Source organism: Tamandua tetradactyla, chromosome 2 (assembly GCF_023851605.1).
Source record: "Tamandua tetradactyla isolate mTamTet1 chromosome 2, mTamTet1.pri, whole genome shotgun sequence".
Classification (NCBI taxonomy): Eukaryota; Metazoa; Chordata; class Mammalia; order Pilosa; family Myrmecophagidae; genus Tamandua; species Tamandua tetradactyla.
The window spans coordinates 2,046,936-2,065,067 of NC_135328.1; the positions used below are offsets into that span (position 1 = coordinate 2,046,936).

Below are 18,132 nucleotides of genomic sequence, written 5' to 3' on the forward strand. Positions count from 1 at the left end.
GGGCTCCAGGGCCAGCCCAGGGCCCGGGGGCCACGGCCAGGAAGGTGGGTAAGTGGGAGGACAGCAGTGGGCCTGGGCGGCCGGCCCTGCCCAAGCGGGGGTCAGGGGCCCGAGGCCTCGGCCGGACCAGGCTCAGGGTGTGTTTCCTGAACAGTGCCCAGTTCTGCTCAGCACCAGTATTTTCACACACACACACACACACACACACACACACACAAACACACACACAAACACACACACCTGGCCCTGGGGGCAAGTCCGCCCTGTTGGCTGGCCCCTCACCTCGCCACACCCGTCAGGGCACTGGGCAAGAAATAGAAGCTGCTCAGAGGGTTCTTTTTGTTTAAATTGTGGCGACATATGGGTAACATAAAACTTGCTGTTTTAGGCATTTTTAAGCATACAGTTCACTGCTTTAGTGACTTTCACAATGTTGGGCAACCATCACCACCGTTCACCACTAAACCCTTCATCACTCCAAACAGAAACACGGCACCACTAAGCAGGAAGTCCCCATTTCTACCCGAGGCCCCCTGCCCGGAAACCTCCCGACTCCCTGCTGTCTCTATGAACTTGCTTATTCGGGAAATGTCATAGAAGTGGAATCCTACAGTGCCTGTCCCGTTGTGTCTGGCTTATTTAGCTCAGCACGTCTTCAGGATTCGTGCATGTTGTCACATGTATCAGAACTCCATTCATTTTCACAGCTGAACAGTATTCATTCATGGATTCGTTAGTTAATGGACACTTGGGTTGTATGCTGGTTTGGAACTGTTATGCACCCCAGAAAAGGCATGTTCTCTTAATTCAATCTTGTTTGGGCAGACCTATCACTGGGTGTGACCTTTTGGTTGGGTTGTTTCCACAGACAGGTGACCCCACCCATTCACGGTGGGTTTCAATCCATTTACTTGAGTCCTTTAGGAGAGTTCATCCATGGCCGAGAGCGGAGTCAGACAGAAATACCCCAGGTGCTAAGCAAGGACTCCCAGAGTCAGCCAGAACTTAGAATGAGCCAAGGGCAGCTAGAAGGTGAAATCCAGCATTTGCTGCAGACAGCCCCCAGATGCTGGCAGGGAAAGGCACTGGCATCAGAAGCTGGAAGCAATGAACCAGGGGCAAGGACCTCAGAGGCCAGCCGCGTGTCTTCCCAGCTGACGGAGCTGTCTCAGAGGTCGGCTCTTTCCTCCTAGGCCTCGATGGTACCTTTATTTGGACATTTTCACAGCCTTAGAATTGTAGCTTGTCACTTAATAAATCCCCTTCGTAAAAGCCAGTCCCTTTCTGGCATATTGCATTCCAGCAGCTTTAGCGAACTGAAGCAGGCTGCTCCCACCTTTTGGTCATTGTGAATAATACCGCGATGAACACTGGTGTGCAAACATCTGTCCGAGTCCCTGCTTTCCATTCTTTTGGGTGTATCCCTAGAAGTGGATTTTCCAGGTCATATGGTAATTCTACATTTAACTTTTTGAGGAACTCTTCCCCAGAGGCTGCACCATTTTACACCCCACCAGCAGTGTGGGGGGCTCCTGTTTCTCCGCGTCCCCACAAGTACTACTTGTTATTCCCACTTTCCTAGCTGTGTCCATCCTAGTGCGTGTGAAATGATCTCATTTGGTTTTGATTTTCATTTCCCTGTTGGCTAATGATGTTGAGCATCTTTTTCATGTGCCATTAATATATCTTCTTTAGAGAAATGCTTATTCAAGCCCTTTGGTCATTTTTTAATCGGGTTCTTGTCCCTGTTGTTGCTGAGTGGGTAGTCTGCTGCTCTTTACATTTTTTGGATATTCAGCCCTTATCAGATATGTGATTTGCAAATCTTTTCTTCCAATCTGTAGAGGCTGTCTGCTTGTTTTCTTGATAGTGTCCTTTGAACCACAAGCATTCTTAATTTTGATGAAGTCCTGTCTGTCTCCTTCATTCCAGGGACTGGGAAGAAATTGAACGGGGATTTGGCACCGTGGGTGCCGGGGGGAAGGTCTGCAGGACCAGCTCCAGACTGGACTCCAGAACCACGTGGAGCTTAGTGCGCAGGGGCTGCTGACCTCTAGAGCCCACAGCAGTTTGGCTGAAGCTGCTGCCTGGGCCCCTGGGACTGGGGAGTCAGGGTAGGGCCACTGCCGAGAAGCCCCTGTCCCCCTGGCCTGGGCGGGCAGCCGGGAGGCAGCCTGAGGCGGAAAGGCGGCCCTGCCTGGCCCCTCGCCAGCTGCAGCCGATCAGCAGAACCTGACTTCCTGGCGGGAGGAGGGACACGCAGCTTCTAACCTTCCAGCCCTGTCCGGGGGGACTGGGGCCCAGTGCTGGGGTTCTGCCACTCCGAAGGGAAGGGGCAGGGCTGTAACTAGGGGCTGCCTCCGAGCCGGCCCAGTGGCTGGGGAGTGGGGGGCTCAGCTGGCTGGATGGCCCCCCACCCCCACCCCCGTTCTTCCCCCAGGCCTCTGCCCGGCTGACCGCCTAGGGTCCTTGTGGTCAGCCCAGTTTTGCCGGATGCTTCCCGCCGCCTGTGAGGGCTGGGGAAGGGCGTCCCCGGGGCAGGGTAGTTCCTCCTGCCCCATCATCCGGTCCCCACGCGTGCCTTCTGCCCCGCCCCACCCCAGGGAGCGCCTGCCTCCCTCCTGAGCCCTGATGGGTCCGTGCCAGGACCTCCCCCCGCAGACGGTGGTGGTACCTCTGCAAACTCCGTCCAGACGGTGGTGGTAACTCTGCAAACTCCTGGGAAAGTGCCGCCTCCCAGCTCTGCGGGTTGGCACTGGGTCTCACTCCCCTAAGAAAAGGCCCAGGGGGGCTGACAGGGAGGGCGTGGGGGGGGTGTGGAGAGGAATCCCCGGGCAGCCCAGCCCCTGCCCTCACTGGGCTGTAAGGAGATGCGAGACGCGTCTGTGCAGGGCAGGGCTGCCCCCACACAGGACTGCTCCTGGGGCCCGGAGCCGTTCCAATTCAAGGGAGGGGCTCTGTGTCCCCCAGAAACCCCGGGCGGCCTGGGGAGGGCGGGGGGAGCCTGTGCAAGGCCCTTGAAACACAACAACTGCAGGTTTTCCATCTCCAAAGGTTCTAGAAGTTTCCATGGATTGGCTCTCTTCCCTTCTGTCTGAACACATACTCGGTGGCCCTGTTTCACCGTCTCTGCCTGAAGTTCTAGTGGGGAGGGTCGTGTCTTCAGGGTGGAGTGCCGGGAAGTCCCTTGGTGTGGAGTCAGGGGCCTGGCTAGGGCAGGGGTCTGTCCGGCCCAGCGGCCCAGGCTGTGTCCATTTCCAGAAACCTCCCTGACGAGACCCAGGGACATGGTGGCCGGTGGGGGACAGGACTGAGGACTCCGGGTAGCCCGTCATGGAGCCCCGACGATGACAACGGGCTGTCCAGTGATAGGCAGGGTGACCCCAGGGACATATCGTGGGGGCTACAGGAGGGACAGCAGGAGGGGCATGGGGAGCAGGCACATGTCGCTGGAGCCCAGCGCTGGCCCGTCTCTCCTGGCTGTGCGCCCTGGGGTGGTGACCCCAGCCCTCTGCGCCTCGCTCCCCACCTCCCCACCTGAGAGCTGGGCTCCCAGTGCACAGGGGCGCTTGGGCAATGCAGGCCTCACGGACCCACAGGGAGGGCAGCGGGATGGGTGGGGCTGGGGGACAGCATTGGCGGGCACTCACACAGGCCTGCCTGGACCCCTCGGCTCTCACCTCCTGGAGGAGGTGCTGGCCAGGACCAGAGGGAGGCTGGACAGAGTTAGCATGTGGGAACAGCCTCGGCAAAGGCTCAGAGGACGGGGAGCTGGGTGTGTGTGGCTGTCACATAAGGGGGGCTATGGGGGGGGTCAGGAGGGGAAGCTTGGATTTTGATGTCCTGGGGACAGGGGGCACCTCGGAGGGTGACCCATGGGGGCGCAGAGGGAGAGGTGGGGGGGTGGGGCGCCCGGACCTGGGCCAGCGTGGCAGGCAATGCCGAGAGCATGTCAGACCCGCGGCCCCAGCTGGTGCAGCCTCAGCCCAGGAGCATCCAGAAAGCCCTCCAGAGGCGGGGCCCCTGTCCTCCCAGGGCGGGGCAGCGGAGCAGGCCGAGGTCTTCTCGGAATTTTAATTTCATTAAGTGCCTTTGCAAGGCAGAAGTCCAGGTAGTCTCACAGAAGTTATAAATAGTTAAAAATAAGAATTTACACAAAGAAATGCTCTGGGACCCGCAGCAGGGCAGGCCAGCAGTCAGGGCGCCAGCGGGCTCTGGGTGGGCAGGCCGGGGGTCCAGGGCTCTGGGTGGGGCAGGCAGGCCTCTGGGCTGCTCAGGGCACCCGCATGTCATCGGCCAGGAAGGCCAGCAGGTAGCGGCTGACGTGCCTCTGGAGGATGATGGGTGAGAAGCCAAGGACACGCCGGGCCCCGGGCAGGACCTTGGGGTCTGGAAGACGGGGGGTGGGGGACAATTAGAAGGGAGAGGACGGCACGCGAGCCGCAGGGGGCTGGGCGTGGGTCTCCCCTTTCCCGCACAGGCAGGGCTCCCAGCCCTGTGGTGTGGGCACGGGTGGAGCCTCTGGCTCCTCCACCACACGTGCTGGCGGCCTCCGTGCAACATGCCACCCGCGTCTGCCCTGCCCCACCCAGAGCCCTTGGCCATTGGCACACAAGCCGCAGCGCTGTCGGCCCTGCAGGGCAGCCGCCCTGGCCAGGCTGGGCCTGTCCTGGTGCCCATGTAAATTAGAAATGCTAATGTCCCCTTAGAGGGGGAGGCAGGGGGCCACGCTCTGCCTGGGAGGGGGGTCTGCCAGGGGCCCAAGCCCTTCCTGCTGGCCCATGGGGGAGAACCTGAGGCCCCGGGGGTGGGCAGGGCTTTGTAAACTCCCCAGCCCTGGGCTCTCTTTGTAAACTCCTGCCCTCTCCTCACAAGCGTCCCTTTTCCTTGGTTGTCTCCTTGGGGCGGGGGGGCCCTGAGAGCTGGGGGGGCACTGACACAGAAGCCCTACCAGCTTGGTCCTGCCATCATCCCACTTCACAGGGGAGGAAACCGAGGCACGGAGATGCTGAGGGAACTTGGGCCTGGGGGCGTGCGGCGTGCTGGCGGGGAGCACGAGGCTGGGACGCGGCCGGGGACCCACCTGGAGGGCAGCAGTAGATGAGGAGGGCCAGGCCCGCCGCCACGCCGAGGCAGCCCAGGAAGTGCAGGGGCCCTGGGGAGAGACAGGCATGAGTGCCCAGCTCCACGCCAGGGCTGCCAGGACCATGGGTGCTGGACCGGCCCACCCAGGGAGCACTTGGGAAGGAGTCTCTCCACCAAGACAAAGCCAGGAACTGAGACCAATGGGGTGGGGTGCTGGTCTGCAGGGAGGGAGAGAGAGCAAGAACGAGAGGGAGAGGGAGAGACAGAGGAGGAGCCCGTTACCCCTGCCACTCAGCTCGTGTCCCTCCATGCCTGAGTCCAGCTCTGTGCAATCTGAGTTTTCTGGAGACAAAATTACAGAGCAAGCATTAGTGGGGGTGTCCATGGAGAAGGGGGCCCAACACCTCCGCAGCCTCCTGGGGGCAGCTGTCCCCACAGAGCCAGGGAGAGCAGCTGTGCACGTGGGGGCCATCGGGCACCACTGCCCGCTGCCCCCTGCTCAGGCAGCCGAGTGCAGCCTGTGGGCTCCTCCTTTTGTCCAGAGCCCAGTGGCCACAGCACCAAGGCGGCCCTAAGGTGGCCTGCCCGGCGGGCAACACATGGGACGAGGTGCAGGCTGCTGCTCCAGGGGAGCAGCCCAGCCTTTGGGCAAAGGGGCTTTCCCCCCAGCCTCTAGGTGACCAGTAGGCTGGGCTCATTCCGAGGGCACCTGGGAGCCATGGCAGGTGCGTTATCCGAAGTGGGAGCATGGCCCGATCACACCTGAGTTTGGGGAAACCCCTGAGGTGCACTTGGGGGCTGAAGACAAAGAGTCCCCCTCCCAGCCTGGACTTGGGAGAAAGTCCAATCCCCAGGCCTGACTGTCCCCTGCAGAGGATGCAAACTGCCCATCAGGAGTGCCTCCTTCTCCCCAGGGCCAGCGTCGTGGCACCCCTCCTCCACAGCCCCCCCCAGGGCCAGGCCTCCACACCCCCGGCCCGGGTTAAGGGTCCAGCTCTGGCCTCCCAGGCACACTTAGTCCTCCCGGGACTGGAGGTACGGAGGCACCTCAGTCATCTCAGGACGCCCCCCCCACCCCAGCGGCCTTGTGGCAGCCGCCCCCAGGGCCTGGTCACCCTCTAAACCACAGTGACCACTAGGATGGGACCCCCAGACGGCCTCCAACCCAGCCCCTGGTCTGGGGCAGTAGTGACACTTATACAGCTAGCAGACAAGCCCCTGGGGCTGCTGGCCGGGCCGGCTCCACCCCCAGCGCTGTGCGCGGTGACCACCGAGGCGGCTGTCGGTGTCACCGGACACCGGCGATCTCCAAGAGATGCCAAGTTCACAAGGAGGGCAGAACCGTGTGTAGAACAGGCTCCCTCCGGTGTCAAAGTCCGCAGAGGGGGACGGACAGTGGTTTTCTGTCCCTGGACAGATGGATGAGAAACTGCCCGCAGGCTGGCCTCTGCGACCCAGCTGAAGAGGAGGGGAGACCCCGAACCCCAGGATCCTATGGCCAGGGTTTAAGACTTCCACGCCCAGGTCCTCTGCCCGGGGCGGGGCCCGGCTGTGGTGGGGGCGTGGCGGGAGTGGTGGTAGGGGCGGGCCTTACGCGGTGCGGGCCGGCTGGGCAGGCGGCCGTGCAGGGGCTGCGCGTGCAGGTAGAGCGCGCGGTAGAACTCCCGGCAGTCCCGCTCCCCGCTGCGCTGCAGGTGACCCAGGAGGTCGCAGAGCCGCACACGCAGAGCCGCCTGGGGGTTCCGGAACTGCAGGGCGGGAGGGCGGGTCAGGCCGCGGGGGCGGGGCGCGGCTGCCCCTCCGGAAGTAGGGGGCTCAGGCGGCTCACCCAGCCTCGGCCTCCCCCTGGGGCTCCCCACAGCCTGTTGGGCAGCACCACTGCCCCGCTGCTATGAGGCAGACCCTGGGCAACTGGCATGATTGGACACTTCGAAGCTTAAAGCTTCAGCTCTGTGACCTGGTTTCTTCACTGGTGAAGGGGGCCAGGAAACCCTCGCGGGAGGAATCTAGGGGATTAATGCGGAGATGGCGTAAACGCTAACTTGGTTTATTTTGCACTCTACAGGAGTTTGATCCAAATGCTTAAAAAATAAATCACAGTTTGGGGAGAAATGGACGGGCTCTTCTTGTGTGTGTGTGTGTGTGTGTGTGTGTGTGATGGAGAAATGCGTAGCTGTGAGTCAGGGCCAGGGCACGCGGCATGGACTGGGGATTCCGAGGCTGTGGTCTGGTGCCGCCACCTGGTGGCATCATGCGAGCCCTACATGGCAGCCTGCCAGACCAGGCAGACAGCTAACTCTAGGGACTCCAGGTCACCCCGGGAGACGAGTTTCCCGCTCGGGCGCCCCGGTGCCAGCAGGGCGAGGTGGGGTGGGCGGGGGACCCCGGGGACCCCCCTCCCCTCCTCAGCACCTTCTCCGCCGCCCTGTCGGTGAGGATCTGCGGATGGTAGCGGTTCAGCTGCAGGATGATCCTATCCACCTGCTGCTCGCTGAGGCGCCCGCGGTCGGTCAGGAAGGGCGTGTCCTGGAGCAGGCGGTCACAGTAGGTCTGGGCTGAGGACAGACAGAGCGTACGGGCAGGCTGAGCGCGCGCGGGGCCCGGCCCTGCTCTCGGCGGTAGCATGAGGGAGGGGGGCGCAGCGCGGGCGGTGGGGGCAGCGCCCCGGGGGCCTTCTGTGCGTGAGCTGCTTGCGAGGGAACTCAGGGCCCCCTCGGGGGGCCGGGCTGCTCCGGACATCCCCGGGGCTGCCGGGGGAGACCGACGGGCGCGCGGAACGCAGGCCCCGGGACGCACCCCGGGGCAGGCTCTTTCCCTGAGAAAGTCACTGCAGCACTGTCCCTTTAAAGAACGCTGTTCCTTTAAAGCTGGGGGTTGGTGGAATGGGTGGCAAGGGGTCCCCGAGGGAGGGTCCCAGCCCCCAACGGGGCACCTCCCCACAAACCCCTGGCTGCGTTCTGGTTTCCCAGCACAGGGGCGCTGCCACTTTACAGTCAAATTTAAATTCAAACTCGGAGTACACTTCATCTTGCTGTGTTGTTTGTAACGGCTGGTGCTCAGGGTACAGTTTGTAATGGACCTGAGTTTCTATTTTAAAAAAGGTCTCTAAAAGTTGGAAGTTTTCAGTTTTGTAGGATTTGGACAAAACCATTCTTGTGGGTTAAAAAAAACTTTCAGTTTCAAATGATTTGGTCAAAACTGTCTCTTCTTAAAGGTTAAAAAAAACGCCCAGCTTTTTCTTGATAAGCAATAGATTCTGCCCTGAGAGCCTGTGATTCATATAAATGTATCGAGACTTCAGAAGTTTAAAATTCATTGCTCAAGAGATGTGAGGTTCAAAAATGATAGTTAGTCAGAAGCCATCTCCTAAAATCCGATTCGGATTGACAGTTTGAAAATGTTACATGGTATGTAAGTAAATGTATACCAGGCACAGACACGTGCACTGCATACGCATCTGGTTGGTGTTCATTAGGGATGTGCTGTAGGAGCTAAGGGTTAAAACAAGACCTGCAGAATTTGTTGGGAGCAGCTGGTCTCAGGATGGCGGCAGTAAGCTGTGGAGACTGTTATGTAGAGCAGTCTGGGAGGAAGAGAATGTTTACCCCAAATGGTTATGTTAAGTAAGTTGGTATGTTATGTTTCAGTAAGAACACTGAAAGATAAGAACTTTGCTCCCTCAGGAAATGCATGCATGCCTATTGACATCCTGTGGTATATAACCAGGATCTGGCTAAGAATAAAATTGTCTGAAGTCTGTCTGAAGTAAACTCAAGCTTCAGACCCCCTGAGCCCGCCTGTGTCTTTCTTTCTTTCTTCCTTTTTTTCTTATCATTCCTTAATATCCTTCGAGCTCCATTTCAATAGGAAGCAACAGTGCGCAACGATTCTCACTCTTGTAGCTTTCCTTAAGTTTGAATTTATTTTCAAATTAAATGTTTTTTTTTTAAATCCTATTTGGACTCAACTACAAAGAGAAAAACAACCAAATTTTTAAATGAGCAAAAGACTTGGGAATAGACATCTGGAGACACACAAAAGGCCGATAAGCACAGGATAAGATGCTCACCATCATTAGCCATCAGGGAAATGCAAATCGACACCACTTCACACCCACCAGGAGGGCTACCATTTGAAAAATGGGAAATAACAACTGCTAGAGAGAATGCAGAGAAATAGGAGCTCTATTTCATTGCTGGGGGAATGTAACACGGTGCAGACAGCTTGGTGCTTCCTCAGGAAGCTAAGTACAGAATTGCCATGTCACCCAGCAATCCCACTTGTGGATACATACGCAGGAGAACTGAAAGCAGGGACCGGAACAGATACTTGCACACCATGTTCATGGCAGCATTATTCACAACTGGCAAACAATGGAAGCCACCTAAGCGTCCATCACCCGATGAATGGAGTAATAAAGTGTGGCATTTGCATGTGATAGAATATTATTTCACTGTAAAAAGGAGTGAAGTTCTGATACATGTGACAAAATGGATGAACACTGAAGACATCAGTTGTGCGAAATAAGCCAGATATAAAAGGATAAATGTTGTATAGTCTCACTTATATAAAGTCAAATAAATCCACAGATTCAGAAACTAGAGCATAGGTCACCAGGGGCTTCGGTGGGGGGAGAGAGTTTTGGGATAATGCTTCTTGGCGTGGAGTCTCTGTTTAGGGAGATGGAAAAGCGTGGTAATGGACAGCGGTGCTGGCAGCACAACACTGTGGATGTAACACCACTGAATTGTGTATGCGAATGTGGGTAAAATGGGAAATTTTAGGATGTATCTATGTTAAAAAACCTTTAAAAACAACACAAAGTGAACCCTAGTGTAATCTATGGACAACAGTTAACAGCTACATTGTAATGATGTTGTTTCACCAATTGTAACAAAGCTATGTATTAATGCAAAGTGTTAATAATAGAGAACTGTGGGAGGGTGTACATGGGAACTCTGTATTTTCTGCATGATCCTTCTGTAAGCCTGCAATTTCTCTAATAATGCAAAACAAAACAAAACAAAAATCCTACTTGGATTTCTGGTTTCCACTCTGGCACTGTAAAGAGCTTGGAAGAAGTCACCCTGATCTTCCAACAAGAAATCATCTAAACACGTTGGAAATAAAAATCTCCAGATCTATCAGAGAACTGAGCTCACGGGGCAAACTGACACCCCCAAAACTGGAGAGACGGGCGAATAGAGAAAACCACAGCTCACCGGGAGCAGAAGCTGCCAGAGCCAGGAACCGGCACCACACTTAAAATGTAAGTGACCAACTGCTGGAGGCTGTGTGTGAAGCATCTGGAGAGTTTAAAAAATCCTTAGAGGAAGACAAGCAAACAAACAACTCCTCCTGCTTCCAGCAAGGGGAGAAGAAAAGCAACTATTTTGAAATACACTCAGAGCATTCTGTTCTCCACCTGCCCTCAAGGGAAACTACTTTGCCAGAGCCTAACCTACTTGGGGGAAGGGAAATACTCAACTCCACCCCTCCAGCCTTCCTGCTCACCTAAGAGGAAGCACTTGTGAAGATGCTAACAGCCTAGGGCACAGGCTCACTGGAAGCAGGGAGCTCACAGGCCCTATTTATGAAGGAGCATCTAGGGAAACCCTATGACAAAGGGGAGACAAAACAAGGACACTAGAGGACACTTTGGCCTCTGACACCTATACACCCAGCACACAGTAAACACAACCTAACTCCTTGCCAGAGAAACACAGCCCTCACCCTTAAGTTCTCATCACCTCCTGTCCCTAGTACTTGATACAGCATGTCCGGCTTTCAACATGCTAAGGGCAAGAAAAACACAGCCTAAAGAGACTAAGAAAGCATTAGAACCAGACTCGGATATGGCAGAAATCCCGGAATTCTCAGACCAGGAATTTAAAATAAGTATGCAAGAATTAGGTTAAGGTCTCTAGTGGAAAAAGTGGACAACATGAAAAATTAGATGGATAATAGAAGCAGAGAGATGGAAATTCTAAGTAAGAATCAAAGGGAAATGTAACAGAAACGAAGAGCACCTCTGATAGGCACGCTGGTAGGGATGGGCACAGAAACAGCGAGTTTGAAGATACTCTCTTTACAAACTAAAAAGCAAGGGGGAAACAATGATAAAAATGGAATAGAATATCCAAGAACTATGGACAACTACAAACGGTGTGATGGGAACACAAGAAGAAAACACAAGAGAGAAAGGATCATAAGAAATATTTGAAGTGATAATGGCTGGAATTTTCACCAAACCACAGATCCAGAAGCTCACAGGACACCAAACAAGATAATTATCAAAAAATCTACACTGTGGCATGTCATATACATTCTGTAGAAAACCAAAAATAAAGACAAAATCTTGAAAGAAGCCAGAGGGGGAAAACACCTTACTTACGGAAAGAAGAACAAGGATTTCTCTTTATTTGGTTTCTCTTCACAAATACAAGCAAGAAGAGAGCGGAGTGAAATAGTTAAAGTATTGAAAGAAAAAAACACCAATCTAGAATTCTGTATCCAGTGAAAATATCCTTCCAAAGTACAGGGGAAATAAAGACAAACAAACCGAGGGACAAACAAAATCTGAGGGAATTTGTCACCAATAAAAGAAGTTCAGAGAGAAGGAAAGTTATAAAAGTCAGAATTCTGGACTTACATAAAAAAACAGAAGAGCATTAGAGCAGAATAAAAGAAGGCAAAAGTAAACCTTTTATTTTCTTTATTCTTAATTCATCCAATAGGTAGCTCTTTAAAACAATAATAGCAAAACTATGTTTTTAATAATAATAGCAAAACTATATGATAATAGCTAGTAGATAAGTGACACAAATGACAGCAATGTAACAAGGGAAGGGACAGAGGAATTGGTAATACCCTCTTGTGAGGTATGCACGACTTCTGAAGCAGTATAATGTTATCAGAAAGTGGGCTTGGATTAGTTGTAAACGTAGACTGCAAACTCTACAGCAACCGCTCAAATTTTTTTTCTTTTTGTTGCATGGGCAGGCACCGGGAATTGAGCCTGGTCTCCGGCATGGCCGGCTCTGCCTCTGAGCCACCGTTTGCACCGCCCTTAAAAAAAAAAACCTTAAAGAAGTATAGTCAATAAGAAAGGAGAGAAAATAGAATAGCATAAAATATTTGAAAAAAACTAGGGAAGGCAGAAAAATAGGGGGAGATTTTAAAAGAAGAAAGAATAACAGAAAACAGTTACAAATAGGATAGCTATTAAAACAACTATATCAATAACCCCCTTAAATGTGAATGGTTTCAGGACACCAATTAAAGGACAGAGACTGGACAACTGGCGGAATGAACAATGGGAACAGAACAAGGTCTGGTACACGTTGTCTGTGAGAAACCCACTTCAAATATAAAGACACAGCAAGGTTAAAAGCAGTGGATGTATACCATGCTAATACAAATTTAAAAATTAATTGGTGAATTAATTTCAAGCAAAGCAAGTGCAAGGAAACTTATCAGAGAGAAGGGGACGCCTCACATACTTAGAAAGGGGTCAACTCTCCAGGAAGATGTAACAGTCCTTAATTTCTAAGTGCCTAACAATGCAGTGTCAAAACACATGGGACAAAAACGGACAGAACTGCAAGGAGAAACAGACACATCCGTGATTGCGGCTGGCGCCTTTGACAACCCTTTGTCGGTGATGAACAGAGCCCGCAGGCACCGAGTCAGCAGGATATACACCAGGAAAGGACGGCTTCATCAACCAGCTAGAATTAACTAGCATTTATGGAATACTTCACCCAACAGCAGAAAACACACTCTTCTCCAGCGCTCATGGAACAGTCACCAAGACAGACCACATTCTGGCTCATAGAACACAAGTCAGGAATAGAGGCAGGGCTCCCGCAGTGAGCCAGGACCAGGCATGGAGGGACGGAGAGAGCCTTCCTGACCAAAAGGGGGAAGACAGAAGTGAGACCCAATTAAGTCTTACTGGGTGAGAGATTTCAAACAGAATCAAGAGGTTATCCTGGAGGTTATTCTTATGTATTATACAGATATCCCTTTTTAGTTTACGATGTATTAGAGTGGCTGGAGGGAAGTACCTGAAACTGTTGAGCTGTGTCCAGTACCCCTGATTCTTGAAGATGATTGTATAATGATACAGCTTTTACAGTGTGACTGTGTGACTGTGAAAACCTCGTGTCCGATGCTTCTTTTATCCAGGGTATGGACAGATGAGTAAAAAATAAGGAAAAATAAATAAATAATAGGGGGATAAGGGGTTAAAAAAAGGGTGGATTGAAATACTAGTGGTCAGTGAGAGGGAGGGTAAGGGGTTTGGAATGTATGAGTTTTTCTGATTCTGGAGTGATGCAAATGTTCTAAAAATGATCGTGGTGATGAATATACAACTATGTGATGATATCGTGAGCCACTGATTGTACACTATGAATGGACTGTAAAGACGCTGTGCAAAAAAAAAAAAGAAGAATAGAGACTGTGTTAGTTAGATTCGGTTGTCAACTTGGCCAGGTGAGCATACCCAGTTCTGTTGCTGCGGGCACAAGCCACCCCAGAACCGCGTGTTCTCAGAGTCAGCCTGCCCCGGCACCTGTGTGCCCACTGGCAGCAGGCTCCTCAGATGGGGCTACTTCAGTTAAGGCCTGGCCCTCCTCAGTTACGATGGCTTGTAATCCTATTACTGGAGTCCTTTATAAATGGAATGAATGTGGAGAAACGGAGAAAACCATGGATGCAAGAAGCTGAGAGCAAGAAACCAGAAGAGGAGGGAGAGACCAGCAGCTTCCATGTGCCCTGTCGTGTGGCAGGGGAGCCGAGGACCGTGGCAGCCCATCCTCGGGAAGAAATCATTGCCTTGGTGATGCTGTGATGGGAACATTTTCTCGACCTCAAAACTGTAAGATAGTAAATTCCCGTTGTTTCTGCCACCCCATTTCATAGTATCTGTTGAAGCAGCCTGGGGAACTAAAACAACAGTGCCGAAGAAAGTTATGTCTACACTAAACCGCAGTCCACTAGCTGTGCAATAGCATCATGTCTTAAAAAACAATGTACACTCAAAAGGAAAAAAGAACACAATGTACGCACTTAATTAAAATGGGACACACGGACATGAACAGAGCACGGCCGTTAGAGAAACGGTGCCGACAGATTTGCTGGATGCAGGGTTGGCACAAACCTTCAATTTGTAAAAAACACAGTATCTGTGAAGGGCAGTAAAGCGGAGTGCCACCCAGTGAAGGGTGCCTGCCTGGGAAATCTCTGCACTAGCTGCTCATTTTTCTGTAAATCTTCAACTGTTCTAAAAAATAGTCTATTGCTTTTTTAAAACCCTATTTGAAATCTGCAGAAAAAAACAAGTGGGGTCACAGACAGCAGCTCACCCCTGAGTTATGGCGGGGATTTATCTGAGAAAGGGCCCGAAGGCAGTTTCTGGAGGGCTGGAAACGTCCGTGCCCCGATTCGGACTCACATGGTAATTACGCAGGTGTGGAATTACGCAGAGGCACGGAACAGTTCACTGAGAATGAGCACATTTTCCTGTAAGTTGGGTGTACCTCAACAGAGTTGGTTTTATTTATTTTTCAAATGGGGCGGCCCGGATGGGAAAAGCAGAGCACGCTCTGCGAGTCCACAAGCGGGTGGGCACAAAGGCAGGAGCCCTCGTCTGGGTCATCTGGCTTTTTTGTTGCCACTTCCTCCCGGCTGCACTCCCCCTGCCCTCCCCAAATATGAATGTCTACATCTGAGAGCCCCGTGCCCCTGAAAGGCCTGTGGTCTGCGGGCCGAGGCTCAGGCCAGGACCCCCTACCATCTTGGGAAGCCGTCCTGTGTGGCTGCTCGGGGGCCTCAATGACATGACAGACTGGTCATGTCCTCGAGGGGCTCATGGGGTGGGGAGGGGGGCTGGCATTCACCCACTGACTGTGAGACATCTACTTGCCCACACACAGCCACCCCTCCAGAGAATAACTGGGCGGGGGCGGCGGTGCTGGTTCACAGACGCTTCCTCCCCGACCCCAGGGCACTGAGACCATCCACCATCCCATCGCCATTCGGTCCCAGGTGGAGGCGGCTGGGGGCTGCAGATACCTCCTCAGTGGACAACAGACGGACGGGCAGACTTGTCGGCACCCTGATCCCAGTGAGGAAGCTGAGCCCAGGGACACCTGCAGCCTCCTCGTGGATGGGTAGACTGAGGGACTGCGAGTAGATCGCCCAGCAGAGTCCAGGGGCCACCACTTCACCCTCCAACCTGCTGCCCTCTACTTAACACACTCATGAGCTGTGTCTCCCCAGGGGCCACAGCCCGAGGCTGTCCTGTCCTGTCCGGTGCTGCCTCCCAGAGTGCCTCTACTCCATGGGCACCAGGCACACAGTAGGCGCTCACTAAAGAATCCCGGAATGAGTGGATATAGGTCAGAGGCCTGCTGGCAAGGTTGTCAGCAGACAGGGGCCCAGCACCCTGGAGGGTCCTGCACGGGCAGCCCCCCTGCAACCCCATGGCCACTGGCAAGGCCGGGTACAGCCAAGCCAGGCCCTCCGCCACCCACGAGGGTGAGTCACCAGCATGAGTCATCCCTCCCAGGTGCCCAGCCCAGGCGGCTCCGCTCCTTCCTGCCGCTAGCCGTGGCTGTTTGTAAACTGGACACGCACACCACAGCCCAGGGAAGCCCCCTGGGGGTACGGAAAGGGCACGCGCAAAGGAAACGGCCCTGGCCCAGTCCTGAGAGGCAAGTCCCAGACCCGCTGTCACAGGGTAAGGAGACGGGGTCGCTGTGCAGGCGCCAGGCCGAGGCCCCCGACCTGCCCCCTCCCTTTCCTTGGCCTGGCATTCAAGGCCCTGCGGGAGTTGGCCCCCTCACCCTCCCTCCCAGCCCCTACGTCTAGCAGACCCCCACCCTGACAGCGTGCCCCAGGCGAGAACCCGGCTCCCTGTCTCTCCTTATGCAGCCATGTGATCAGACAAGGTCCTCCTCCTCTAAGGCCCTCCTGAGTCCCTCGGGCCAGGACTGTGACCCAGCCGCTTGGGTGTCAGTCTTGGGAAGCCCCTCTGGTCCCCACGTCTGAATGGATGAACAAGGCCGCTCACTGCCCAGCACACCTGACAGGGCAGGGACCCATCGCAGCCGCAGCTGACACCCCTCAGTCCCGCCTGCAGAGCGCCCCTCTTGCTCACAAGCGCCCCTCATGATGCCGGGTGGGGACCGAGGCGGACACTGCAGAGGCTCCAGCAGCCCCGCCCTCAGCCCAGGGCTGGCCCAGAGCGGCCCCCAAGGAGTGCGGACAGAGCGGTGAGTCCCACACGGTCCTCTCAGCCTCATTTCCCTGTCCCTAAATGAAGGGGGCAAGGGGCCTCTAGAAGGCCAGCAAGCAGATGGCAGGGAGGTGCAGTCCCACCCCCAGGGCTTGCAGGGGTCCCTGGTGGTGGGGGTCTCCCAACTCAAGGCCTCTTCCTGCAGGAAGCCTGCCCAGACCGTCCATCTCTGCTAATCTCCCCATCCTTGCCACACAAAGATCGCCTTCCCTGTGGTCCGGGCCCCTTCCGATGCCCAACGGGCTCTGCACCTCAGCCCCAGGCATCTGAGACCAACAGGGGGGTCCACAGGGAGCCGGGGGCCCAGGGCGTTGGGGCAGCGCACGCCCATGGCTGGGGGTCAGGGTTGTGACCCGAGCTCCATGTGGCCTTGTCGGGCACATCCTTGTACCTGTGCTGTCTCTTCATCTGCACTGGAATCCCACCTGTCCCAGGGAGGCAATTACCGACAGGAAGTTCCCCTGCTCTGAGACCACACCACAAATGATAAGGGACGGAGGAATGACAGAGAGGCGGCTGCTGGGGCTCTTCCTGCCAAGGCTGGGACCCAGGTGTCCTGGAAGCCATCAGGCTCCAGCCCACAAAATCGTCGTGTGTGCCAGACCAGGCTGCCTCCAGAGAGCGCTGGGAAGAGAGGGCAGGGGACTCCGGGGTCTCTGTGACCCCTGGGACCCGCAGGATGACCTCTGCTCTCACAGGAATGAGCGGTGACCTCGGCGGCCACGGGGGCTCCCCTCACCCTCCTGAGGGGCGTCCCGCCGGGCTGGGTCGGGAGGGAAGCGGGTGGGTCCCCACCTCTGCAGATGCCGTCCCAGGAAAACAGGCTGGGGCCCCGGGGCTGCCTAGCATGGAGCGCAGATGGCCTCGGGAGGCGAGTGCCATCCCGAGGACCTGGGCCTTTCTGGGGCAAGGAGCGCAGCTGCGGATGCCACGGGCACGTCCCGTCGGGCGGCAGCGGGATGAAGGGCTTCGTCCCGGGGCAGGAGGCAGGCGGGCCGCCGCGAACGCCCACGGCTGCTAGTCCCGACGCTGTCCAGCCAGCGCGCCCCCCGCCCGCCCCCAGCCCACCCCGCGGCCCGGACGCGCTCCGCGCACAGACGCCGGCCCCGGCCCGCGCGGGAGGCTCCGGGTCACCGCCTACCGACAGACCCGGGGCCGGGAGGGGCGCTTGTGGGCGGTGGAAGGAGCGGGCCCGCGCAGGGAGGCTCGGGGCGGGGCCGGTGCCCCGGGGAGGGGTGGGGGCCGGGCCGGGCGGTGCGCGCCGGACGTCCGCCCGCAGCCCCACGAGCCCCGGCCGGCCGCGGGCCCCTCACTGACCTGTCATGGCGGCAGCCAAGGTCCGCGCTCGGCTGTCCCCGGCCTGTCCGCCCTGCCCGCGCAGGGCGCCCTGCCCCAGGGCTCCGGTGACAGCCCCGCCCCTTTCCCGCAAGACCACGCCCCTTCCCGCTAGATCACGCCCCTTTCGGCGTAGGTTACGGCTCCGCGAGCATTTCCTGGCCCCGCCCCTTCCCCAGCCCCGCCCCCGTTGGAGTAAACTACGGCTTCGCGGGGAGTCCCGCGCCTCGCCCCTCTCTTCGGCCCCGCCCCCGCCGGCGTGGGCTACGGCGTCTCCAGGAACCCGGGCCCCACCCCTTCTTCAGCCACGCCCCCGATGGCGTACGCTACGACGTCGCCCGGAGCCCCAGGAACCCAGCCCTTCCTTGCAGCCTCCCCCAGCCCCCTCGGGCGTACGCTACGGCGAC

At 55.9% G+C, this 18,132-nt stretch overlaps 1 protein-coding gene across 2 annotated transcripts; it reads right to left on the reverse strand.

Moving 5' to 3' along the window:
- Positions 1-325: 325 nt before the first annotated feature.
- Positions 326-17,798, reverse strand: CARD19 (caspase recruitment domain family member 19). Of its 2 annotated transcripts, XR_013166818.1 has the most exons (7): positions 17,708-17,798; positions 7,498-7,640; positions 6,680-6,833; positions 5,368-5,427; positions 5,084-5,155; positions 2,675-4,389; positions 326-1,935 (listed from the first exon to the last, which is right to left on the reverse strand). XR_013166818.1 is itself a non-coding variant. In XM_077138672.1 (6 exons), exons 1-6 carry the CDS (start codon positions 17,712-17,714, stop codon positions 4,274-4,276), a joined length of 552 nt encoding a protein of 183 aa, XP_076994787.1. In that variant the 5' UTR covers positions 17,715-17,798; the 3' UTR covers positions 326-4,273. The 2 variants fall into 2 exon arrangements, 1 of the variants encoding a protein (XP_076994787.1); XM_077138672.1 differs by having other exon boundaries at positions 326-4,389.
- Positions 17,799-18,132: the final 334 nt, after the last annotated feature.